This window comes from Dendrobates tinctorius, unplaced genomic scaffold (genome assembly GCF_039654945.1).
Source record: "Dendrobates tinctorius isolate UK_male_01 unplaced genomic scaffold, ASM3965494v1 ptg000008l, whole genome shotgun sequence".
NCBI classification, from domain to species: Eukaryota; Metazoa; Chordata; class Amphibia; order Anura; family Dendrobatidae; genus Dendrobates; species Dendrobates tinctorius.
Window position 1 is genome coordinate 49251961 of NW_027361676.1, and position 27622 is coordinate 49279582.

Here is a 27622-nt window from a genome sequence, read left to right on the forward strand (position 1 = left end):
ATACCTGGCACACTGCCTGTTTAACAAGTCTTATATACTGTGGACCTTGTGCATGAAAAGCATCAACATTGTCCACTTGAACTTGATTGCTTCTTTAAAAGGAATATATTGGCTGTGCAATGTTAGAGCAGCATGATGTAGGGGCAGAGCCCCTGATTCCAGAGAGGTTTCATTTACTGGGCTTTTTGCTGTAGGTTCAATAAAATCAAAAGGAGATGATCACTACTCAACTGATTGCTAGACCTACTCTGTGTAATCACTGATTGGCAGCTTTCTGCCAGTGCACAGAAAGCTGTCAATCAGTGGTGGGGGCGGCGCTGTTCACAGATCAGTTTTCTGAGCAATACTATATCTGCAGAAGAGAAACAATGATTATCAAAACTGCTGCACCCACTAAACTAAGTGATACATCACTGGAATAAGGCTCTCTGCCCCTACCTCATGCTGCTCTCAGATGGGGTAGCAAAAACCTGGTGACAGATTCTCTTTCATTTTCAACTTTGCCATTAAAAATGAAAGATCTTTTTAACTAATACATGCAATGAAAATAACATGTAAGATGCAATGTATGAAGGGGCATTTTACCATAGGACCCCTTAGCTTCTGCCAGTCTCTCTAAGGCTGGTTTCACATTAGCGTTTTTGTGCGCAGCGCATTGTGCGCATACGTCATGCGTACCTATGTTTAACATGGCGTACGCATGGTCTTGCATTTGCATGCGTTCGTCTGCGTTTTCGTACACGTTTTTTTTTTCTAGGTGTGCTTCTAGACGCACCGGACGCAACATGTTGAATTTTTGGGTCCATCCAGAGACGTAAAAAAAAAACGAATGCGTACGCTTGCGCACAGAATGCGTCAAAACAACGAAAATTGGCTGGAATTGAGATCAGATGCCATATCACATTTGAAAAGCCCCTGATGTGCCTAAACAGTGGAAACCCCAAGTGACACCATTTTGGAAAGTAAATCCCCTAAGGAACTTATCTGGATGTGTGGTGAGCACTTTGAACCCCCAAGTGCTTCACAGAAGTTTATAATGTAGAGCTGTAAAATTAAAAAAATCTTATTTTTTTTCACAAAAATAATCTTTTTGCCCCTAATTTATTTTCCCAAGGGTAACAGGAGAAATTGGACGAAAAAAATGTTGTTGTGCAATTTTGTCCTGAGTATGCTGATATCCCATATATGGAGGTAAAGCACTGTTTGGGCGCATGGCAGAGCTCGGAAGGGAAGGAGCACCATTTGATTTTTTCAACACAGAATTGGCTGGAATTGAGATCAGACATATGTCGCGTTTGGAGAGCACCTGATGTGCCTAAACAGTGGAAACCCCCCAATTCTAACTCCACCCCTAACCCTAATCCCAACCCTAACCATAACCCTAACCACAAACCTAACCCTAACACACCCTAACCCTAATCCCAACCCTAACCCTAAGTGGTTTTTTTTTAATCAGATAAATTTTTATTAACGAAATTCAAACAGAGAACAAAGTTCAGACATTACAATGTCCAACAAGGTCACATATTTTCAATTACAGCGCATCCCCTCGCCCTCCCCCCATTATAGAAAAAACAGCAACATATACTCAGAAGTATGTCCTCCTTTCGGAATCATCGTCTCTCCACCCACGGTGTCCACAATGAATTGAACATTTTTTCCCTTTTTCTTTTGGCATAAATACCTTTTTCCATATTTACAATAAAGTCTGTCTAATAAATTCTTGTATTGTCTGCGGTTTTTCATTTATTCAGTGCCTAGCTATTAATTTATGTGCAATGTATAGCAAACTAGCTATCGCCAATTAGAACTGATTTTGAATCTGAATCTCCTACACATAACCCAAAATACAAACCACAGGATCCCTCTCAATTCTACAGTCATACACTCCCTCTATAGTGTTAATAACCGCTGTCCAGTATGAATCCAATCTGGAGCACTGCCACAACATGTGAGATCCTGGCCCCATCAGCCTGACAACGAGGGCATCCAGAAGTCTGTCTCAGTCCTGCCCTAAATAATCTTTCAGGTGTCCTATATACTCTATGGAGCACATATATTTGTGAGAGTCTACTTGGCTCAGTGACAATTAGGTTATATATTCCATAATCGCCTGCCACTTATCCTCTTTTATCGGCCCCAATTCATCTTCCCACTTCTCTTTTGCCTTAATCGGGTAATTAGTTAAAAAGGTGTGCATTAAGTCCTTATAAATACCTGATAAAACTCCTTTTGTTCCCCCATCACTACACACATAGTCCACCAATATGTCTTTTTGGACCCTCATAGAAACCGTCTTACTCTGCGCTATGAAGCATGGCAGAGCTTCCTATACTGGAACCCACAGATCTCAGATAACTCATATTCCTCCTGTAGTTTCTCAAAAGTCACTAGTCCTTGTGAGTCCTGTAATTGGGCCATGTATTGATTTCCTTTCCTTGTCCAGTTTTTAAATTACCCCATTTTGTCAAACTCCAGCAGTTTTTCATTTTGCCATATAGGGGAATAATTCGCCAGGGCCTCCACTCCCCTAATCCTTTTAATCTTCTCCCACACCTTGTGTACCAGGGCCAGAGTGGGGCATGACAGTCCCAGTTTCCTAAAACTACCTGCCTCCAGTCCTTGAACCAATGAGTCTCTCCCCAGCATCTGAGTCAATATCCGCCACCTCGAACCCCTGCCCTCTGCCTCTCTCCATACCCTCAGCTGTTGGCTCGGAGCTATTAGATAATAAATCTATGTACTTGGGAGTGCCAGCCCCCCTCATCTTTGGGCCTAACCCTAACTTTAGCCCCAACCCTAACCCTAACTTTAGCTACAGCCCTAACCCTAACCTTAACCCTATCCCCAACCCTAACGGGAAAATGGAATTAAATACATTTTTTTATTAGTTTTCCCTAACTAAGGGGGTGATAAAGGGGGGGTTGATATACTATTTATAGTGGGTTTTATAGCAGACTTTTATGTTTGGCAGCTGTCACACACTAAAAGACGCTTTTTATTGCAAAAAGTAGTTTTTGCGTCATCACATTTTGAGAGCTATAATTTTTCCATATTTTGGCCCACAGAGTCATGTGAGGTCTTGCTTTTTTGCGGGACAAGTTGACATTTCTATTGGTACCATTTTCGGGCACATGACATGACATTTTTTGATCGCTTTATATGAGAGGAAGCATGAACAAAAACAAGCAATTCATTAATTTCTTTTGGGGGGCATGTTTATACAGTTCTGCGTGTGGTAAAATTGATAAAGCAGTTTTATTCTTCGGGTCAGTATGATGACAGTGATACCTCATTTATAAAAATTTTTAATGTTTTGGCACATTTATACAATAAAAATTATTTTATAGAAAAATTCATTATTTTTGCATCGCTTTATTCTGAGAGCTAGAACTTTTTTATTCCGGTGATGAAGCTATATGGCAGCTTGTTTTTTGCAGGACAAAAGGATGTTTTCAGTGGTACCAAGTTTATTTATATTCGTCTTTTTGATCGTGAGTTATTCCACTTTTTGTTCGGTGGTATGATGATAAAGCATTGTTTTCTGCTGAATTTTTGTCATGTTTTTTTGCAGCTCTTTGGGTGCAGATTACATGTGTGCTTTGTCACTTAATAGTTTTATTCACCAAAGCTGCTTCAAAAATGCTGTTAAAATATGCAAAAATGCTTTTATTTTTTTGCAGGATTTTTTACCTTCTAATTGCTTTACGTGGGTGAAAGAACGCGGCAAAGACGAAAGATTTCACAGGCTGCAGATTTTAAAAAACGATGCAGTTCTCAAATTAAGTCAGGAGAGAAAAAAAATGAGATTTTTAAAATCTCCATTTTGTTGGTACTGTAAAAATCAGCTTTAATTTGTATAGAAAAAAACACTACAAAAAGCTGCATGTGAACAGAGCCTTTGAAAAACTATGAAAAGACAATTTTTGACTGGAAGAAGTTTTTATTTGATCTAGGTGAATAGTGAGAAAAAAGGAAAGGAACAGTCTCCAATGACTAGTAAATATTCATAAGGCAATAGGCCCACCAAAGTGTTAAAACTGTGACGCTGAGTCAACCCTCACTGGCAATCTGTGAGACAGGGTATTCAGGAAGAGGTCCGAGGTCAGATACCAGGAGAGCTGGTAGTACAGAGGGCTTAGACTAAGGCTCGGTCAGGTAACAGTCCGAGGTTAAATGCCAGGAGAGTACGACAAGACTAGGGAGTACAACAAATGGATAGTCAGAGGCCAAGTCCGGTGTCAGATACCAGAAGTCAGAGAGGATAATCAACACGAATAGTCACAACAATTCTGAGGTCAGCAACAAGATCAATAAGTCAGACAAAGAGCAAGCATACATACACACCTAACTAAGCAAAGCTACAATAGACACTTGACTGCAGACAGAAACCCAGCTAAATAGCTTGCAAATAATTAAAGATGGGAGGCACCTGAGGAAACACCTGCAAGATAGCCCAGACTGAGCAGCAGGGCTGTCAATCAAAAAGCTGAGCACGACCCAGGATTTGATTGGATGACTAGACCGTCACTCATGGAACAGACAGTCCACCACACTTCAGATGCCATAGGGCAGCTGAACTGTCACTCAAGGCATCACTGGGCCACAGTCTTATGAAACCATGACAAAAACTGATCTGAATGTATATATCTGAATTAAATGATGAAAATATTTGGCATGGTAATGCATACCCTGACATATTGATTTCTTATACACTTACTCAAAAATCTAATAAGACGAGCTAATTTGTAGCTGATCTTGATTATGATACTACTTTTGTAAGTAACTGCGTTGCCAGTTGAGTTTAAGGTGTCTTTTCTGAATAATCCAGCTTCTGCTCAGTCCTTCCTCCTTACTTTACATTCACTCCCTGCTTGCTCATATTGGCTGCTAAATATGCACAAGGAAGAAAGAAGCCAGAGCAATGGGGAAAAGATCTCTACATCAGCAAGGGTGGAATGATTATTAGCCAGTGCTCAGAGGAACAATCAGGGTGAATAATGACAGTTATGCAAATTTAGGTAAATGAAACTCAAAACAGAATATAGGATTTTGACTGTAAAATTTATTATTTACCAACTTCTGTGTGTTAAAAATGATTTTCATTACTCTTTGCCTTGCACAATCTATCATATGCAACTCTGGCAGGAGTCCAAGCACATCTAAATACACAATAGAGAGTTCTCTTTCTCTTACTGGAAATATCAAAAACCAACATTCAGTTAGAGCCAGAAAAGTCAGCAACTTATGTTTATTCTTCAGAATGTTGGTCCCTCTTGCACTGAAGATGTTACCAATACAGATAGATGGAAAACACAACAATCTACGAGGGGGATGTATTGTTTATTGCAGCCTTAGAACAGTTTGGCTGTAAAAGATGTTAGTATTCATGTCTGCTCTGCAGCACGGCTCTCAACCTTTCCACGCTCAGAGAAGGTCAATAAAAAGTAAATGGACAGTAGGTTCTAATTCTCCTCAATAATATAGTGCAGGGCATAATAACGTTTTAGGAGGGACAAGTGGTGGTCTGGAGTCTTTCTTAGTCATATATGACACCTGTCATCTTTCATATCAGGAAAGTTTAGGAAGTGCCTTTTAAGCACATAAAGCCTTGCACAAATGCAGCAACAGAAGACTGCAGCATTCTCCGCCAAGAAGAGCTAAACTGACTGTAAGCTTTGTATGGAATTCACAGAATTTCTTTCTGAAGAAGAAATTCACGGTCAGCATTTCTCTACATGAAAAATAGCAAATAGATATCAAAATAACAATTTGGCTGGAAGCAACTATATCAAGCAATGACATGCTGGAGTTAGGATCCTTCCACAACAACAACTGATGATGAATATTCGCTCATAAGAATGCTCCTTCTCAATCACTAGTCCACGTAAAAATGCAGCCAATAAGCAAAACGCTGGTTATTCTATTAGGGTCATTAAAGGGACTCTGTCGGCACAAGATGACTGTTCAAACTATACCGAGGCAATCATTTATATACACCTTGCTAACTGCTTAGTTTCCATCTATCTCCACCCTTCCCTGGCTCTACGGAGCCAGAACTGTCAATCAAATAAGGAGACAGTGGCGATAGTGACGACAAGCAGTTGGGAAGGTGTATTTTAATGATTGTGAGTAACACAGACCAATAGAGATTGTTTATGCAATGTGCATGAGGCCGTAGATAAAAAAAAAAATGTAGTAATTCCAAATATTTACAGTTATAACTCTAAAAATCGCCTAACTCTATAAGAAAAGGGAACCACAATGAAAAATATTAGAAACCCGCAAACGTGTGACCAGCGCACCTGTTTCTTCAGAGGAATTCTGTACAAGGCTACTTATGTAAAGAGCATGCCAGCATTTGCTCTTTCACCTGAGAGGGTGGGGCAGTTGCGGCTGGAAAACGTATTTTGAGATCTAGCAGCCACGTAGATATCCAGTATGTGGACTTCCTGGTACATATCCTGGTTCCTTCACTTATGATAAGTGAATGACACGTAGTTGTGAAGAAACAAAAAAAAAAAGCAACGATTCCTCCACAGCAAGTCTACCGTAAAGCTAGAGAGAGATGCCTACTCAGTAATTAGAGGCAAATCAGTAAAGCATCTGCTTGGTTCCCCAGAGTTGATCAGCAGTTCTCAGGTTCAATTCCCATATTGTAGATTTTGGTGCAGAAATTAACTGGAAATCCGTTCCTTTCATCTGAACAGGTTGCTTCTGATAAATGGGACTATTGCTGAACTTTCTGCGTCAAAATCTACACGGATTGCATTTACCATTGTAAAACGATTAGGCTTCTGCAGCATTCTAGACACATTGTAAAGCCCAGTTCACACGGGGCAATATTGTCTCAGTTTTGTGACTGTGTTTAGCTAGGGGTTAATATGACAGTGAGGTGCATGGGGCATAGACGCAGCAGATTTTCCACTGCATATTTACTTGCAGAAATTTGTTTTGCATTGTGGTAACAGCGTTGTAAATGAGATTCCATGAAATGTAATTTTACATACGCAGTGTAAGGCTGACAGCATAAAATGACCAGTGCTGCAAATGTAGAATTTGTGTATGCCAGTATATGCTGTAGAGATCAAGAAAGGGTAACATTCAAGGAGGTCTGCGCTGCAAATGTCCCCTGGGGATAAATCTGTTTTTTCAGACAGTGATTCGCATGTGTATGTAATTGTTTGAAAAATATCCCTGATGTTTCCCTTTAGGGTTTGTTCAGATGAGCTTATTATACACTAGATGGTGGCCCGATTCTATCGCATCGGGTATTCTAGAGTCTCTGTTAAAATAAAAAATAGTTATATACTCACCTTCCGACGGCCCCCGAACTCTTTCTCTCCTCTCCATGCTCCCGGCATCTTCCGGTCCCAGTAATGCTTTGCGCAAAACACTGCTGACGTGAGCGCGATGTCATCTCCGGCCCTTCTCGCTAAGCATTACTGGGACCGGAAGATGCAGGGAGCGTGATGAGAGGCTGGACAGAGTCCGGGGGCCGTCGGAAGGTGAGTATATAACTATTTTTTATTTTAACAGAGACTCTAGAATACCCGATGTGATAGAATCGGGCCACCATCTAGTGTATTATACTCCTGTTACACCCGGAGCTGCAGTCACTGTTCTGCTGTTACCTAAAGTATTGTACTTCTGTTACAGGCAGAGCTGCAGTCACTGTTCTGCTGTAACCTAATGTATTGTACTCCAGTTACACCCAGAGCTGCAGTCACTGTTCTGCTCTTACCTAATGTATTGTACGCAAGTTACACCCAGAGCTGCAGTCACTGTTTTGCTGTTACCTAATGTGTTATACTCCTGTTACAGCCAGATCTGCAGTCACTGTTTTGCTGTTACCTAATGTATTATACTCCTGTTACAGCCATATCTGCAGTCACAGTTCAGATCTTACCTAATGTATTGTACTCCAGTTACACCCAGAGCTGCTTTCACTGTTCTGCTCTTACCTAATGTATTATACTCCTGTTACAGCCAGAGCTGCAGTCACTGTTCAGATCTTACCTAATGTATTGTACTCCAGTTACACCCAGAGCTGCTTTCACTGTTCTGCTGTTATCTAATGTATTGTACGCAAGTTACACCCAGAGCAGAAGTCACAGTTCTGCTCTTACCTAATGTATTATACTCCTATTACACCCAGAGCTGCTGCCACTGTTCAGAACATACCTAATGTATTGTATGCAACTTACACCCAGAGCTGCAGTCACTGTTCTGCTGTTACTTAATGTATTGTACTCCAGAATATGTACAGGACTGTGCCTGTGTAATGAGAGACGCAGCAGTGATGCCTTTAACAGCTGTAATGTGCCTGTACAATAAGCGATGCAGCCGTGTTGCCGCGACGAATAAGCAACTGTCGCTGATTGGTCGCGGCCTAACTGCCACGACCAATCAGCGAGGCGGGATTTCCATTAGACACAGACAGAATTAGACAATTATATAGTAGATATGTATATTATACATATTGTAGGGATTCGACTCGCTTAGGTGCAGCGGGAGACAAACATGAGGCACGTTCCTTTAAAATTTCACCAGGTTTATTACTCCATAAACCATAGACAGCATAACACTGAAATGTAACCTTCACTTCAGGCAAAGGAACAGAAATGTCCGTGGCTTCAGACTCGGACTGAGAGTCTCAGCACATGCTGGGAGCTGTAGTCCTCCCCATATACGCTCTCTGTAGTGTCCCACCTGGACACATGGAAGTCTGTCCACACTCAGACAGACTCACTCTCACACACTCACATGTGCCAAACACCTCAATTACATAGCCCTGTAACCACACCCACAGGTGATCACATGGCTATGACATCACTAAAGGTTGTATAGACACACACAGGCTTCCCTGACACAGTGTAACAGAAAGATCAGCAGTACCTCTGCTGATCAATACACCCTGGAGCCTGCATCCCAAGGCCACCCACCTTGAGACCCATAATGGTCATTTAGGACCCTGCTCCTGTTACCACACTGAATGTGCCTGTACACCCGTCCTGGGACACCCACACAGCGCCCCCTAGCTGACATAGTGGTAACTACACCACAATATGTATACGTCAAAATTGGCTAACATATGGATGTCCTCTGTGTGCTGTTCCATGATTTCACTGGACCCATAGAATCTTTGGGGTAATTTTGATCCGAGACTCAGACAATAAATGGTTGTATGTAATTTGTTTGAGCACATTAGATAAACTGGGCACTCAGACGGACATAGAAACTTTAGATTGCCTTAACTGCAATGGAGTAGTACAGATGCAAACGTTTCAGTCAGGAAAGACCTTCATGAGTGTACACACTGCTTTAAGAAAGTGGAGCAAGGGACACAGTGTCCGGCCATGTACCATCAAAGTTCCTTAGTGTTAGGTGTGTGACTGCGACCTGAACGCGGTATCCACTGCTGGTTCTTCCATGTGCCGAAGAACACTGATGAAGGTCTTTACTGACCACAACATCTGCATCTGTAAAACCCCACTGCAATTTGGGACCCTACTTGAGCACCTTATGGTAGGTGTGCCGCAATTGTGCCATCTGTAATTTGTTTGAGGACATAGCCTGCAGAAAGATGTAGACTTTGAGAACAGCTCAATAGATTATACTGGGTACGTGATCTGTGAAAATCATGTACAGAACACATGGAATTCACACACATCTGAATGAGACATTAAGGCTATGTACCCACGTATGCAGAAAATTCCTGACTAAAAACCGGACTCCTTCCCAGGAAACACGTGGTGTTTATGCATTTTTTTCCGGAGCATCCCCAGTCTCATAGAATATAGTTAGAAATGCGGATTTTTTGTGAAATTAATGAGCATGCTGTGTTTTTAACTGCAATGTTTTTTTTGCGGAAAAAAATGCATCAAAATGCACAAAAAGTGCGGAATTCATTAAAATGAATGGGATGCTTCTTGAAAGCATTTTTTAAGCGTTTTTGCCAGTAAAAACGCGAAAAAAACGCTTACGTGTGCACACACCCTAAAAGAAACAGGTGATCTGAATCATGCTGACCAAACCACGGGCAGCATGAATCAGCCTAGGTGGATGATTGCAGCTACATATATTTTTCTCTGAAATGCATTGTTTCAGAGAAAATATACAGTGGGTACGGAAAGTATTCAGACCCCTTTAAATTTTTCACTCTTTATTTCATTGCAGTGTGGTATGTCACTCACATGGCGGCACAGAGAGGTAGGAAAAACTGGGTACACCGTCTCTTCAAGTCCTTGGTGGTTTATTATCAGTGAATAAAGAACCTATCAAATAGAAGGTGCTAGTGACCACTAGGGCAGATTAAAGCTGCAAAATCTAGACAACAAGCACCCTGGTGTCAGTGTAGGTAATCAACATATAAAGTGAACAATAATTTTGAGCTAAAATCTTACCCAGGGGTGGAGGATGGATAATGAGGGCTGTGCGGGATGTAATCTGGCAGGAGAGTGTACCTAAAAATGAAAGGGGATGTTACTAAAGGTACTGTCACACTTAGCGATGTACCAGCGATCCCGACCAGCGATATGACGCGGTCAGGATCGCTGGTACATCGCTAAGTGGTCGCTAGTGAGCTGCCACACAGGCAGATCTCACCAGCGACATCGCTGGGGACGGGGTCGTTACTTACCTGTCACACTAGGCGGTCCTGCATCCTCCCGCCCGGCTCCACGCTCGTCGCTCATCTCTCCACAGGAAGCGCCGCAGGAAGCTGACGACGAGAAACAGTCCAGGACATTCTCGCGCGATCAGCGATAACCAGTGGGGGAGTGGGTTGTAGGTAAGTATCAGACACAGCGATATCGCTAGCAATATCACTATAACGTCACAAGTTATAGCGATATTGCTAGCAATATCGCTTAGTGTGACAGGGCCTTAACAGACCTCTAGAGAACGCAAAGGTGCTAATTGAAATGAGGTGTAATAACTGTTAGTACTTTTTAGGAACACCTTCCAGCAGGTGTGAGCTTAGAGCAAGAGAGGGTCACAGCCAGCAAAGCATCCCAAGGAGAGGATTAAAGAACACCATACACCGGTATGGATACTCTAAGCTCTGGTACGTCTGTAAGTAGCCCCGCTGGAGAAGTGTCTATATGCAGCTAAAGAGGACACAGAGAATTTTGATTGGAGGGAGCTAGGAGAGCCCTTGGTTATTTAGTTGCACTGGTGAGGCTGAGAGAGAGAGGATGTTACCTTTTCTTTCGTCGGGTATGGGTACCGTGCCAATGTCAGAGCTTCAGGAGGATGATGTTGCCAAGTGCTCCTGCGAAGTGAATGAAGCAGAGGCAGAGGAGCGCTGTCCTGGCCGGTGACCAGCACTCCCTGTGACTCTACCAGGCAATCGTGGAAGTGCTTGCTCCTAAGGTCAGTTCCTGTATGTGGATGGCGGCCAATGCTGGCAGGACCTGTGTGATGTTGAGGTCAGGTCAGGGATCCCTGAAAAAGGAAACAGCTGATTTCCAAAACGCGTAGGATAGTTTGGTCCTCACAGCGTCTCATACCAGCAGCAGTCACTTGAGGCACACGTGACCTCGACGGTTATTTAAACCTAAGCCTGTGATTCCCATGATGTGATTGATCACATGATCATGACCTCACGCAGGTCCTTGCAGGTCTGTCTGGGAGATAAAGTGGACCCGCTCTGTGGGGGTCCACATAAAACCAGCACCCCTTTTATGCAACTTATCCCTCTTAACACGTAGTGTGCTGGAGAAAAAAATGCTCTGTTTTTATATCACTGACGCCACTGTCACTCATGCCGTTAAGCGCAGTGACACATATTTCCCTTCTACCACTCTGCCAGTGACTGTCACAGCAGCCTTTTGGGAAATTCAAAAAAGTTTTTTTTTTCTCACTAATGTACACTCTGCTCCCCATCTTGACAGAAAAAAACAAATGTAGAAATGTTTGCAAATGTATTTATAAAGAAAAATTGAAATATCACATGGTCAAAAGTGTTAAGACCCTTTGCTCAGACACTCATATTTAAGCCACATGTTGTCCATTTCCTTGTGATCCTCCTTGAGATGGTTCTACTCCTTCATTGGAGACTGATAGGACTTGATTTGGAAAGGCACACACCTGTCTATATAAGACCTCACAGCTCACAGTGCATGTCAGACCAAATGAGAATCATGAAGTCAAAGGAACTGGCCAAGAAGCTCAGACAGCATTTTGGCAAGGCCAGATGCCAAGGTTACAAAAGAATTTCTACAGTACTCAAGGTTCCTAAAAGCACAGTGGCCTCCTTAATCCATAAATGTAAGAAGTTTGGGACCACCAGAAGTCTTCCTAGACCTGGCCGTCAAACCAAACTGAGCAATCGTGGGAGAAGAGCCTTGGTGAGACAGGTAAAGAACCCCAAGATCACTGTGGCTGAGCTCCACAGATGCATTAGGGAGATGGGAGAAAGTTCCGCAAAGTCAACTATCACTGCAGCCCTCCACCAGTCGGGCCTTTATGGCAGAGTGGCCCAATAGAAAACTCTCATCAGGGCCAGACATATGAAAGCCGCACAGAGTTTGCTAAAAACACATGAAGGACTCCCAGACTATGAGAAATAAGATTCTCTGGTCTGATGAGATGAAGATGGAACTTTTCGGTGATACTTCTAAGTGGTATGTGTGGAGAAAACGAGGCACTGGCTCATCACCTGCCCAATACAATCCCAACATGGTGGTGGCAGCATCATGCTGGGGGGGGGGGGGGTTTCAGCTACAGGGACAGGATGACTGGTTGCAATTGAAGGAAACATGAATGCGGCCAAGTACAGAGATATCCTGGATGAAAACCTCTTCCAGAATGTTCTGGACCTCAGACTTGGATGAAAACCTCTTCCAGAGTGTTCTGGACCTCAGACTTGGCCAAAGGTTCACCTTCCAACAAGACAATGACCCTAAGCACACAGCTAAAATAACAAAGTAGTGGCTTCAGAACAACTCTGTGACCACTCTTGACTGGACCAGCCAGAGCCCTGACCTAAACCCAATTGAGCATCTCTTGAGACGTGAAAATGGCTGTCCACCAAAGTTCACCATCCAACCTGATGGAACTGGAGAGGATCTGCAAGGCAGAATGGCAGAGGATCCCCAAATCCAGGAGTGAAAAACTTGTGACATCATTCCCAAGAAGACTCATGGCTGTACGAACTCAAAAGGGTGCTTCTACTCAATACAGAGCAAAGGGTCTGAATACTTATGACCATGTGATATTTCAGTTTTTCTTTTTTAATAAATTTGCAAAAATTTCTACCTTTTTTTTGGTCAAGATGGGGTGCAGAGTGTCATTAATGAGGAAAAAAAAATGAACTTTTTTGAATTTACCAAATGGCTGCAATGAAACAATGAAATTTAACTGGGTCTGAATACTTTCCGTACCCACTGAACTTTAGAGGTGTGGCTCTTGCCAGAGCGGTTAGACATGATTGAATGGTCTGTCGCTATTCAAGAGACCTGTCAATCACATGCAGTTGGGCCTAGAAAGAGCGAGCCAGAGGTGGGGCTGGACTACAGCAAAGTACTGCAGTGCACAGGCGCTGGGCCTCTCCGACCTTTCCCGGCGCCTACGCACTGCAGTACTTTGCTCTGCCCTCAACAGGGCAGAGAAGTACGCCTGCGCAGAAGTGCGATGGCGGGAGCGAGGAAGCAAGCAGGAGGGCAGCGTCGCAGGAAGATGGGAGGAGCCAGACCCAGACCTGCAACACCCATCGGACCGGATTGGCTCGCCTCCCGGGTGAGTATAATAAAACTTATTTTTCTTATCTTTCATGTTGACCAGGGGCTTATCTACAGCATTATAGAATGCTGTAGATAAGCCCTGAAAAGCGGTGGCCTCATCTTATAGCGGCAAAAACAGGTGACAGGTTCCATTTAAAGATAATTTGTCATCAGGTTTTTGCTATGTATTGTGAGAGCACCGTGATCTAGGGGGTGAGACCCTTGTTTCAGTGATGTCACTTACTAGGCTGTTTCAACACAGTGTTTTAGAAGCAGATTATCACTACAGGACAACCAAACTCCTGCCTGGTAATTCAACCATGGCCCCGGCACTGATTAAAGGGAACCTGTCTTCAGGATTGTGCAGAGTAACCTACAGTGTCAGATTTGCGCTGTTAAGGCTCATACTCACATGCGAGAAACTCGGGCGAGTCTCACACGTCAATACTCGGCACTGCCCCAGCACTTGGATCGGAGCGTTCAGCTGCATGTATTTCTATGCAGCTGAACGCTCCCATCCGAGTGCCGCTGGCAGTGCCGAGTATTGACGTGTGAGACTCGCCCGAGTTTCTCGCATGTGAGCATGAGCCCTTATATTGATTAAATTGATAACTGGTGATGAAATCCGTCTTGTGGTTGCTGTTTAATCTTTATTTTCAGTTTTCAATTAGGCCTCTTTCACACGTCCGTGTCTCGGGTACGTGTGGTGAGTTTTCACACGTACTCACATAGATTTGAATGGGTCTGTGCACGTCAGTGTGTTTCAACGGACTATGTCCATGGGCAAAACACGCTGATTTGTCCGTTTTTTTGCCATCAGCATGGACGGCAAAATGTCCCACACACATTGATGTCCTCTGTGTTTCACGCATCGGCACCGGGAAGAAGCACTACAGGAAGTGCTCTTCCTCAGCGGCAGGTGCTGAAGACGGCTCGCATTCTCCCCTGCTCTGCCAGTGAGCAGCGGAGAATGATGAGCGTTATATTAAAGTCCGAACGACAGCAGGTGGGGCTTTTGGGACTCTTAACCCCATCATCCGACACCTGCTGCTTATAATAACAGTGACTGTACAGTAGGTGCGGATGATCGGGGGATTCCACAGCCCCCACCTGCTGTCATTCGAACTTTAATATAAAGCTCATCATTCTCCTCTGCTCGCTGGCAGAGAAGGGGATAATGATGACAGCCGGCTTCAGCACCTGCCGCCGGGGAACAGCGCTTACTGTAGCGCTTCTTCCCCAGCAGCTGTCCATGTGGTACTGATGAAGAATTTTGCAGAAACGTGAGATTTCGCCACGGACAGGAGACAGACCAAGAGTTAAAGTATTTATTAAACAGGGAATGTACTCCACTCAGGGAGTGAGGGATTGTAGGGGTGATGGTAAGGAATGGGGCAGATCTGGCAGAGTGGCAGGGTAGGTCAGAGATGAACGAAAGTTCAGTAATAAAGAGGTGAAACTTATCAGTCTGTAGTCTTCTTGGATGCAGCTCCTCGAGGTTTCAACAGTGGCACCGGCACCAGCGGCACCTGACGTCTCGGTGGTCTCTGAGAGGCAGAGAGATTTTTCGTGCTTAAAAGTGTCTAGCACAGTACTGAGTCCAGTGTGAGGGACCGCTGGAACGTCGCTCCGCGGTGTATACAAGCCCTCGGCTATGGCCTAGTCACCTGCTCCTCACTGCGCTGTGCGTGTTAGTCTCTCTCTACTAAGTTGAGTCACCTCCTGGTGTGACGGTACGCTGTCTGTTGTCCACCTTCAGTGGACCTATATGTAAGGGGTCTTTCAAGGATGCAGTCACTCTTGGGCAGCGCGTGTGGTACTCACTGTCTCATAGTGTACTGCAGCCCGCTTAGGTCCGCTCTGCTGGCACAGCTAATCGCCCCCCAGCTCCTATCCTGGACAGCAGCAGCACAGCGTGTCACAGGCCCAGAACTCTCAGGTGACCGAAGCAGAGCGCACTGCTCACCACCCTGCGCGCTGCACTTAATTGGCGCCAATTCCTCCTGCAGCGCACGGTTATCCTTCTTATACTTCTGTGGCTGTGCGCTCTTTCTAGGCTCTCCCCGCCCCCTCCTGTCAACAGGAAGCTCCATCTCTCTCCTCCTTCCTTCCTGCAGCAGGGGAAGGTCCGCCTCTCTCAGGCTTCCCCCCGGAAACAGAGGATGCAGCCTTTTTAGTTCCGGACCAGACATGCAGGTACCCGTGGTCCGGTAAACCTCCTTACACTGATGCGGCACACGGTTGCCACACATAGTACACACAAGGATATCTCCGGTACCAGTTTTTCCAGTACTGGAAATAAACGGATGTGTGAAAGAGGCCTCAACGATATGTCCAGGGGTCTTCATGTGGTGCTCTGATTAGATATTCACCAGTATGGCTTCTGACAGGTCACTGCCCCCTACTTTACATAAGGAATATTATATATATTTGAAAAAATCACCTTCTGCAGACCTGCGGTGGTGCCTGCGCTGTAGCATGTTCACCTCTATAATGTGCATTTATTGTTTTTGATGGAATACATAAATGAAAAAAAATAATCAGTCTGAAAATGACGCCAGCCGTGGCTGCGCAGTAGCAGATATCGGCAATCTGATAGCGGCTACTGCGTAAGCGCTGGTGGCACCGTCTTGCTCTTAGAGAAAGAAAACTGCCTCCTCCAAGATGGCGAAATAAATTGTAGCACTACTTTACTGTGAAGGTGCTCAAGTAGGTTCCCAAGCCAGAGAAATAATAAAGAACTTGGCACTAACCTTATGGTAAGGAAGTCCAAATTTTTAATATGCAGTCAAAATAACAGGACGTTTCGGTCTCAGTTGGACCTTCATCAACCCGACTGCTGTGAGAAACGTAATGGAAGGCTATATGTGCCTGGAGTATAAGGAGAGCCCAATGTGGGCGACAGTATTGGATATAGTCCTACAGTTACAGCAAAAATGTATGGGTCAGGTTGACCAGGAGGTAAGGTATGGAGGCAGGCGCTGTGCCACGTCTCTCCTACACTGACAGAACAAACGGTGGACGCCAAGTCAATGTAGGAGAGACGTGGCACAGCGCCTGCCTCCATACCTTACCCCCTGATCAACTGTAACTGCAGGACTCTATCCAATACTGTCGCCCACATTGGGCTCTCCTCATACTCCAGGCACACATAGCCTTCCATTCCGCTTCTCACAGCAGTCGGGCTGATGAAGGTCCAACTGAGACTGAAACGTCCTGTTATTTTGACTGCATATTAAAAATCTGGACTTCCTTACCATAAGTTGAGTGCCAAGTTCTTTTTTATTATTCCTCCAAGTTGGCGGCGCCTCCGCAGTAGGCGCTATCGGATCACCGATTGACTGAATTCACCCTTATGTTAGGAAAACACATTAGATGGCTGTCCGCCTGACAATGCTGCAGCCGATCATTCGTCTGACGCCACCTCTCCTGTACACACAGGCGTTCGTATGGTCGAGTCCTACCGTGTTCTCTACGAGTAAGCCACCACCAGACCTTTGCCCCGACGATCAGTAGGCAGGCACCCCATACACATTAGATAGCGGCTGATACAGTAATGTGTATGGGGGCTTTAAGAGAGACGCACACGATTGTGTGGAGATCTGTGTGAATTGGGGCCACGCGCCCATACTGGACCCCCATGACCATGAGTGGTCGCCTTTCTGCACAGACCTATTCAGACTGTGGTACTGCCCCCCTCCACCACATATGGGGGGTCTGGGCATACACAATGGTGCTGGGGCCTCACCTCAGGACGGCAGGAAAGTTTGCTGTCTGGCAGAGGCGGGGTGAGGCAGGGGGCAGCAGCGGGACAGTGTCAGGGAGGGAGGAGGAGAATAGAGGCCACACTGGTGCTGTGTGAGCGGAGAGGAGCTCACACCTGTGCGGGAGGATGTGCCGCCTCGTGAAGGAGCCCTCAGCCCCGGCTCCAGGCGCCGTGTGATCAGTCGGTGCACAGCGCTCGCCTCACTTTCTCCAGTGACTGCACGGTGATCGCTCCTCTCTGCTGCCGGCACAACCATGAGGCTGAAGCCCGGCTTCCTCCTGCGCAGCCTGCTGGTGCTGGCCACTTTCCTGGCTCTGCTCCTCCTCTGGTCCTCCCTGCCCTCCGGCCGGCCAGAGACCCCGCACTCCCAGCTGGCCCGGGTGAGTAGCGGCTCATGTGTCCGGCTGTGTGCGCCGTCCTTCCTCCATTACCAGAGGGGCCTGGTGCTCTGTCAGGCCGGCTCCCTCCGTCTGGAGGTGGATTCATTAATTTTACTAATCGCCTTAATGGTGCGAGGTGCCGCGAGCAGCTCAGCGCCGTACTGCGCATCCCCGGCCCGGCTGTACGTGCACTGTGTCCGGGGAGGGAGGCTGCCCCGTGGGGTTCTGGGTAATTGGTGCCCCCCAACGGACTGATCCTCCCCAGTGGCCGGGAGTGAGGGGAGGCGCGGCCATTGCTGGCGTCCGTCTACTGTGAGGCAATGTGCGGCTCTCATAAACGCTGAGAACCGAACCGAAATCCGCTGGGATATCGCTCCGCCCGTAGACCTCTAGGCAGCGCTGTACCCTGCAATGTGTGTATTCATCCGCCATAGTGTTCTTCTGGTGGGTGTGTAGTGGTCTGTGTGTGCCCCAAGTTGCTGCCGTCTCTGCCTGGTGGCCTGCTTGCTCTGTCTGCCTTCATAGTGGGCACTCTGTGGCCCTATTCATTAAAGGGAATCTATCACCCCTCTTTTTGGACTATGAGCTGCCGGCATTGACATCAGGGGCTTATCTACAGCATTCTGTAATGCTGTAGATAAGCCCGCGATGTAACCTGAAAGATAAGAAAAACACGCTAGATTATACAAACCCGGGGCGGCGGTCCGGTCTGGCGTCTCCCATCTTCATACGATGCTGTCCTCTTCTTCCCTTCCTGTCGTGGCCCCTGCGCAGGCGCACTGTTCTGTTGAAGGCAGAGTAGAATACTGCAGTGCGCAGGCGCCGGACCTCTCGGACCTCTCCCGGCACCTGCGCACTGCAGGACTCTGCTCTGGCTCAAACAGAGCAGTGCGTCTGCGCAGGGGCCACGACAGGAAGGGAAGAAGAGGACGGCATTGTATGAAGATGGGAGGAGCCGAACCGCCCCCTCCGGTGAGTATAATATAACTGGTTTTTCTTATCTTTCAGGTTACATCGGGGGCTTATCTACAGCATTACAGAATGCTGTAGATAAGCCCCTGATGTCAATGCCGGCAGCTCATAGTCAAAAAAAGGGGTGACAGATTCCCTTTAAGACTGGTATTAGGTGCTAGGGGAGTGCAGGAATATGGGGCACCAAATTCATTAGGAGGCACGTGACACTCATGAGATTTGGCACACGTCGTCAGTGGCGTGCTCCTCGCCAGAATGGTTCCATCAGGCGCACACTGCGGTAACATTTCTGGAGTAAGAAACATGGCCACTTCCAGGAGTTTCCTAGGTGTTGTAGCCACAGCCCACCCCAGCTCTGCCCACTGTGGTGGGGCGATCCGAAGCTGGAGTAGTAAAACCATCTGTGCGACTTTTCATGGTTAAACCCTTGCATGAATCAGGGCCATGTCTGCCCCTACCGGGCCTGGGTTATGTTATCTCTGGAGGGGGGGATCGGCGACATTATTACTGATGCACCTGGGTGTAGACGGGATCTGTTGATTATTATGGGATCCATCTGGTTTCTGTTTGAGGTTTTTAGAACAGGAGAAAAATTTCTGTATGATGCGCCTTCTCCACATAACGGACCCCCGAGGACCTCGTTGACTAGTGGGGTCCCTTTGCTTCTGCCTACAGTTATACCTTGGATAAGTTTTGCACACGAGTTCCCCTAATTGAAACACAATCGGAAGTCTCAACCAAACCTGAGCTAATTTGTGAAAAAGAAATATATGTACAGTATATGTTTATATTATTCTTATTTATTATAATGCCATTTATTCTATGGTGTTTTACATGTGAGGAGGGGTGTATATAATACAAGTACAGTAATCTTCGTACAAGTCACGACTGGTACAGGAGGAGAGAGGATCCTCCCTGCGAGGGCTCACAATCTACAAGGGATGGGTGAGTGTAGAGCAGGTCGTGCAGCGGTTTGGTGGATCGGTGGTTACTGCAGGCTGTAGGCTTGTCGGAAGAGGTAGGTCATTGATATGTTATCTATAATGGTGTAGAAATGACTGTAAGGGCCCCGTCACACATGGCGACGCACCAGCGATCCCAACAATGATATGACATTGTCAGGATCGCTGGTGAGCTGCCAAACAGGCAGCTTCACCAGTGATCAGCGACACACGGGAGTACCCACTGTGTACCTTGGTTACCAGAGCGCTGGTGCAGGGAGCTGGTAACCAAGGTACACATCGGGTTTTTAAGCGGCGCGACACTTAGAAACCCGACGTGTACCTTAGTTATCAGCGGCAGCTCGCTGATCGCTGGTCTCCCGCCTGTCACACGCAGCGATGCGTGCTGGCCAGCGGGAGACCAGCGATCAAAAAAATGTCCTGGCCATTCGAGGACTATCAGCAATACCCGGCAGGGGGGCTGGTCACTGGTAAGTGTCACACACAGCGATCTCGCTGGTGAGATTGCTGTTGCGTAACAAAACGTGACTCAGCAGCGATCTCGCTAGCGAGATCGCTGTGTGTGACGGGGGCTTTAGGCTATGTGCACACATTCAGGATTTGCAGGAGAAAATTCTGCTGCATGTCCTAATGTGTCGTCAGGAAGGACGCGGCTTACAACACATTTATTTTTTGTCATAGTTTTTGCCATGCTTTTGTTACTTATTTTCCCCTTTTAGTTCCGGTGAAATACATTGGAAGAATTGACTATATGCAGATTTGAATTTGCTGCAAATAAGCAAGGAAAAAATAAGCAATGTTTGCATGAGACTTCAAAGGGAGTCTTCTCATGACCAGTTTAGTTGTTATAACCGGATATCTGGACAATTATTAAGTTATGACTTTCTGGCATTGCAGATGAATTGCTACCCTCCTGTTTTATTGATGGGGCAGGTACCGCACTGCGTTGCTGCTTGACGGATTGTGCTGCTACACCAGCACTGAGTCCGATCACCTGACGCATAGCTATTCCAGTGGTCTTTGTTCCCCTATATGACTGCTCTGCTGTGTCTGGTTCTTGGAGTCTCTGACAAACAATTCCAGGCAACACGCCATTGAATTGAATGGTTCTTTGTTTAGGATGTTTGGTCAGAATTTTCCACTTTCAGAAATCTCTCATTTGGCACCAAAAGTGTATGGAAGCATTATAGATTGGACACTTGATTTGGGGGTGTTCAGCTCATGGACTCTGTAGGGATCCAATGTCACTCGCGTGGGTTCCGACTATATGTAGGACCAGGCATGTTGACCATATGGGAATGAGCCGATGTGCCATTGATCAAATGAATTGTGACACTGATCTTGAATCTAAATTAGTTGTCATTGAGTTGTAAACAAGCAACACATGTACTAAAATCCCCCCCCCCCCCATCAAAAAAAAAAAAAATTCACTTCTTCAATCCTCTGGTGCTGCTCATTTGGTAGTCTCTTGCTGACCTTTGTGTATAGACTAGTGGTGATGTGTTGTACCAGGACAGCACTGCTGCAGCCAATGCTTCCCCCTGAGGAAGCCAACGCGAAACGCGCTTTTGAGCTTTGCGTCATGGCACTTTAGGCATCGGACCATGGGTAAGAACTTTGAGGGCATGGGATGTTCATATGGTTTTGGGGTGGTATGTACTTTGCACTTTACTTGCATCTTGTAACAATGTTTATTGTCCCACTGCCCCAGTAGACCCTTCTAAAATTGCACTATGCACGTAAGTGTCTGACGTGTTCGGGTGTACATGCCACCATCCACCCAATCTCCATCTTTGAGTGTCTCTTGTACTGTCTGTAAAATTTAATGATATGAAATAATTTTAGTGTTTATGTGAATATGATTTTCTGTAATGAACTTATACAATTTTTATGATCTTTTGGACATTTCGCTCCCATTTTCCTTATATAGCGGCAGCTTTATATCTGTGGATCTGAACACAATTGGTTGTATGGCTGTGCCGTAAATGGAGATCTTATTGAACTTGATTTGCTGTTTCGTATGATCTATAGACATCAGTGGAAAAAAAAAATGATTTGTATGGAGCACGTTTCTAGACATGTTGGCTATAAGTGTCTGGGGTTTGTCCACCCTGAGTGAGCTGATGGCTAGATAGCAAGTTATCAGGACTTGGCTATAGTCACAATGGACACAACCGAACCCCAGTTAGAACACTCATCTCTTGTACTGGGGACACACTTGTGATGCAGGAAGCTGTAGACAGTATGCAGGAGAATAAGGTTGTGTCATGCTGTCGTACTGCTGCAGAGCTCCGGTGACGTGGTCAGATCAATTGACAGCCTGTTTGACAGTTCTAAGAGGCGTTGTGCAGAAAAGATTGTTTTTCAAAAGGGATTGGACGGAAGGTGACGCTCCCAAAATTTGCATTTATGGAAATCTTTTTTTGTCCCTTTACCATGTTGATCTGCGTATGTGAATGTCTTCTAATGTTGGGACTTCTTGTAGGACAGGTTTGACGATCATGAAAGAAATAGTTTGTCCATGGCCTTCTTGACAAGTCTGCTGCTGGTGCTTTGGCTAGACCCAGGCCCCCCACATGGAGAACGGAGATCAGTGTCTGCTGCACAGGTCACATCTGATTATAAGGCCTGCCCTAATCTTATCTTTACCGCTGCCATCATTTGTGACACTAGTCTGCTGGTACATGTAGTCCATCCCTGATATAAGCCCTCATCACTAGGAAGGGGACATTACAAATCTGCAGACGGTATTCTGTCTTGTGTGTTCACCCTTGCTTGTTTAATTAAACACACCATTACTCCCTGACAAAAGCTTTGCTGTACTTGCAGAAGACTGCACAGGTTTAAAAATGTACGGAGGGGGAAAATATCTCTTCTTTCTAAAGTGGCATACAGTGAAATTAATTGATATTGTAGGCAATTCTATTTGGTGCTGGTCACTCTGATAATAACACGATTGTACATGTCAGGAGGCAATGTCTCATAAATACTCTGCAGTCTCCTTGCTTTCTGCTACAGAATGGATTGTCTACCTAATAGCATACAATTGTGTTATTTGCTGTAAAAACCCTTTGTAAGGTCAAGGGAAATGCTGTATCTGGCTGATTGGCATGAAGCCCCCTCTCTGAAATAGATTCTCTAGTCTAGCTGGGATTTACATCATGCAGTTGCTGCAGAACCTCTTGAAACGTACCTATTTGAAGAAAATGAAAACATTGTCAGGCTGTAGTTGATTGGCACAAAGCTCGCTCTACATACGGCTGAGTCTAGCATGTTAATAGCCGGCACTGCCGCCGGCACTCGGATCGGAGCGTGTGGCTGCATAGCAATACATGGAGCCGCACGCTCCGCTCCTGAGTATCGGGTAATAACATGCAAGACTCGGCAGTATTCCTCACATGTGTGATCCTGCCCTAATAAAAGTAATTTAAAAGGAGTTATCCAGGACCTTTATATTGATGGCCTTAGGATAGGTCATCAGTGTCTGATCGATGAAGATGCGTCATCTGGAACTCCCTGCCGATCAGATGTTGGCGGCGGTCAAATGTGCTGAGTTGCATAGCTCCCTCAGTGGAATAGTGGCCACAGCCAGGTACTGCACATCTGCCCTCTATTCAATCAGTAGAGGGAAGATGTGCAGTCTCTGGCCATGGCCACTATTACATTGATAGTTATGCTATGCAAGTTACAACTCAGTGCACATTCTGGAATGGCTGGCTGGCGGTTAGTGCAGGATGTCGTCCCCCTTACTTAGAAAATGTGAAAAATGAGGATGAATGAACTCATGGAGATCAACATCCAACACTGCGGAGACACCATCACGTTTCTCAACGCAGTGATTCTAGAGCAATGCCCCCATCCCTTATGGGAAATATTCAAAAACTCCACACTGATGAGGGGCAATACCCTGAAGCAGCTGTCTGTGGATGGATACCATGTTTTGGCATAGGTGGTTTCCTTCATTGGAGACTGCCCTTCCCATGGTTGTTCCTTCCCAGGGAAAGACCTAGCTAGTCATTGCTTGCGTTGAGAAACATGTGATGGTGTCTCCGCGGCTTGTGTTTTGCATGTTTTTGCATATTTCCCATAAGGGATGGGGGATTGCTCTAGAATCACTGCGTTGAGAAACATGTGATGGTGTCTCCGCAGTGTTGGATGTTGATCTCCGTAAGTTCATTCATCCTCATTTTTCACAGTCTTCCACTAGGCATTGCTCCTACTAGCCAGTTTTCTACTCCACACTGATGAGGGGCAATACCCCGAAACAGCTGTCTGTAGATGGATACCTTGTTTTGGCATAGGTGGCAGGGCTGTGGAGTCGGAGCTCATTTTGGTGGAGTTGGAGTCGGTATAAAATGGACCGACTCCTAAAATATATAATAAATTTGGTACAGTAGTTCAATGCAGAATGTGCTGAATATTTTTTCATAGGAATTTGGGAAAGTTATAAAATGTCCTATAAATAACTGTTCTATTCCTGATCTAAGGCTACATTAACAGTGTTTTTTTGAGTATACGTTTTTCAGTTGCAAAAGCAGATCAGCTTTTTAAAAAACGGCATCATGGGTTGAACTAGATGGACTTAAAGTCTCCCTTCAATCTTAATAACTATGTTACTATGTTACCTGAAAGGTTTTTGATCTCATAGCTAATGTTTTCAATAGCAAAAGCAGATTAGAAATCTGCTCTATCTATATATCCATATCTGTCTATCCATATCATATCTGTACCAAAAAGAATGAAAGCCGGATAGCACACAGACTAACACTCCTTTTTTTTAAGCACCAGTCAGGTACACCTCATAGCTGCCCAAAAGGACGCCAAGGACAGGCATTGCTCATCTTCAGTAACACATCAACATCAATTGATAGTTGGAATAAATAGACTGCATTCACCACCACATCTTCTTAAGGTGCAGGCTTTATTTTCAAGTGTAGGGGTGTGCAGTATGAGGTTCTGCCCCCCCCCAGGTTTGATCCTAGCTACGCTCATAGAGTGAATGTAGCCTGAGGATCTAGGCTTTATCTTAGCTGAGATAAGTCATAGTGTGTATGTATATGTATGTATGTATGTATGTGTGTGTGTGTATGTATGTATGTATGTGTGTGTATATATATATATATATATATATATATATATATATATATATATATATATATATATATATATATATATTAGTACAGACCAAAAGTTTGGACACACCTTCTCAATCAAAGCGTTTTTATTTTCATGACTATGAAAATTGTAGATTCACTCTGAAGGCATCAAAACTATGAATTATATAATTAACAATAAAGTGTGGAACAACTGAAAATCCAGGCTGTGTAAGGGCTATTTGACCAAGAAGGAGAGTGATGGGGTGCTACGCCAGATGACCTGGCCTCCACAGTCACCAGACCTGAACCCAATCGAGATGGTTTGGGGTGAGCTGGACCGCAGAGTGAAGGCAAAAGGGCCAACAAGTGCTAAACATCTCTGGGAACTCCTTCAAGACTGTTGGAAGACCATTTCCGGTGACTACCTCTTGAAGCTCATCAAGAGAATGCCAAGAGTGTGCAAAGCAGAAATCAAAGCAAAAGGTGGCTACTTTGAAGAACCTACAATATAAGACATATTTTCAGTTGTGTCACACTTTTTTGTGTTATAATTCCACATGTTAATTCATAGTTTTGATGCCTTCAGAGTGAATCTACAATTTTCATAGTCATGAAAATAAAGAAAACTCTTTGAATGAGAAGGTGTGTCCAAACTTTGGTCTGTACCGTATACATGTATACAGTGTATTACATATTTACAATTTATTACAGTTTTTTGTGTTCTAAAGTTGTATTCCAATAAATAGATATGATGTTCTATCTAAATATCTTGATTATTGGATCATAGAAATGATTAAATGTCTGATGTTCACATTGTACTACAATAAGTTTTTCACTTAAATATAAGCAATATATGTGGGAGTCGGAGTCGTGGAGACGGTTTAAGGGAAATTGAGGAGTCGGAGTCGCAGGTTTGGCTTAAAGACTCCACAGCCAGGTGGTTTCCTTCATTGGAAAATCTAATGCAAAATAATGCATAGACCAAACACAAAAAAAGTATAAAATATACTAAATAGCATGATCTGTGTCCACAATAGGATACAGCTCATAATGGGTAACATTGAAAAGCCATATCGTGGTAGTGGGATGGTGCCCCATAGGGCAGACAGGCCAGTACCACAAGGTAGGTAGAGAAGGGGTTACCACAGCAATAATAATGTATATCTATAGCACCAACACATTCCGCAGCACTTTACATTTTAGAGGGGACTTCTACAGACAATAAAATACATTACAGAATAACAATAATCACAGATCAACAGATACCAAGAGTGAGGGCCCTGCTAACAAGCTTACAATCTATGAGGAAAGAAGCGATTATTTAGTATAGGAGCCTCAAAACACATCCAAATATATGAAATGCAGAATATTAATCTCTTTATAAGATAAACTAAAAAAAATCAACAAATGCAATGGTAATAAACAATAAGGCTAAGTGCACACGTACCGGAACTCTCGCGGAAATTACCGCGAGAATTCCGGAATTCCAGTCCGCGGCAAAATCGCATTTTAAATTCCCGCGATTTTCCCGCGGAAAAACTAGCATTTTGCAAGCGTAATTGGCTTGCAAAATGCTAGCGTTCTCCAAGCGATCTGGAGCATCGCTTGGAGAACTGATTGACAGATTGGTCACACTCGTCAAACATAGTGTTTGACGAGTGTGACCAACTTTTTACTACTGAGGCCGCCTATGCAGCATCAGTAGTAAAAGATAGAATGTAAAAAAAAAAAAAAAAAAAATACTGTTATTCTCACCCTCCGACGTCCCGCGCAGCCGTTCCCAGTAGTCCTTTGCGAAAATGCCCGCGATGACGTCCCGCGGTAATTCGCGATGACCGCGAGAAGGGACGTCATCGCGAGCATTTTCGCAAAGGACTACTGGGAACGAGAGCGTGGAGAGAGGCGGGAAGGCTGCGCGGGACGTCGGAGGGTGAGAATAACAATATTTTTTATTTTAAATTCTATTTTTTACAGGGATATGGTACCCAAAGCCCGGAGGACAGTCTCCTCTCCTCCGGTCCGTGGGTACCATCCGCAATTGTTCTGCTTACTTTCCGCATGGTGTGCACAGCCACATGCGGAAAGTAAGCGGAACAATGCATTCCTATGGGTGCGGGATCGCCGCGATTCCGCAAATTAATGAGCATGCTGCGGTTTTTACCGCAAAGCGATTCCGCCGCGGTAAAAACCGCAGCATTAGCACAGCATTGCGGAATCCCATAGGAATGCATGGGATGCTTATTTTTCGCGGCAAAATCGCACGGTTAAAACCGCCGCGGAAACGCGAAAAAAAACGCCATGTGTGAACTCAGCCTAAATGTTATGGAAGAGAACATGTAAATTTACTTGATGGTCCCTTATTTGAAACCGGTTCTGTGTTACTTAGGATTTGTATGTCGGGATATGATGTAATCTAAAAAATAACTAACTGTATTCCGGCCTTCTGGACATCATAACCTGTAAGGTGCTCCTTAATAAGATTCACATTATTATGGGATTATCAATTATTTTATCATTTTCAATGTGGGGAATGATTATCAGACCCTTGATTCCTTTGGGGAATATATATATATATATATATATATATATATATATATATATATATATATATATATATAGCGACACGTTAACAGCAATGGTGTTATGTTAAGCTTCTGTGCATGGCTCTGCTGACTCAGCACTGCTCTGGGGCTAGTGAGCCGGTCTTGTGATATTGTCA

The 27622-nt window shown here is 44.8% G+C and overlaps 1 protein-coding gene across 4 annotated transcripts in view; it reads left to right on the top strand.

The window, feature by feature from the left end:
• The window catches only part of GALNT7 (polypeptide N-acetylgalactosaminyltransferase 7), a 262812-nt gene that overhangs the window by 10855 nt on the left and 224335 nt on the right, over positions 1-27622 (top strand). The window contains exon 1 of one of the 4 annotated variants that reach the window (XM_073577411.1): positions 17559-17873. The exons of 1 other annotated variant lie outside the window; for it this stretch is intronic. In XM_073577411.1, the coding sequence (XP_073433512.1) occupies positions 17748-17873 (126 nt within the window). In that variant the 5' untranslated portion in view covers positions 17559-17747. Of the gene's footprint in view, positions 1-17558; positions 17874-27622 lie in introns of those variants that run through there. 2 more of the 4 variants (XM_073577405.1, XM_073577400.1) reach the window with 2 other exon arrangements.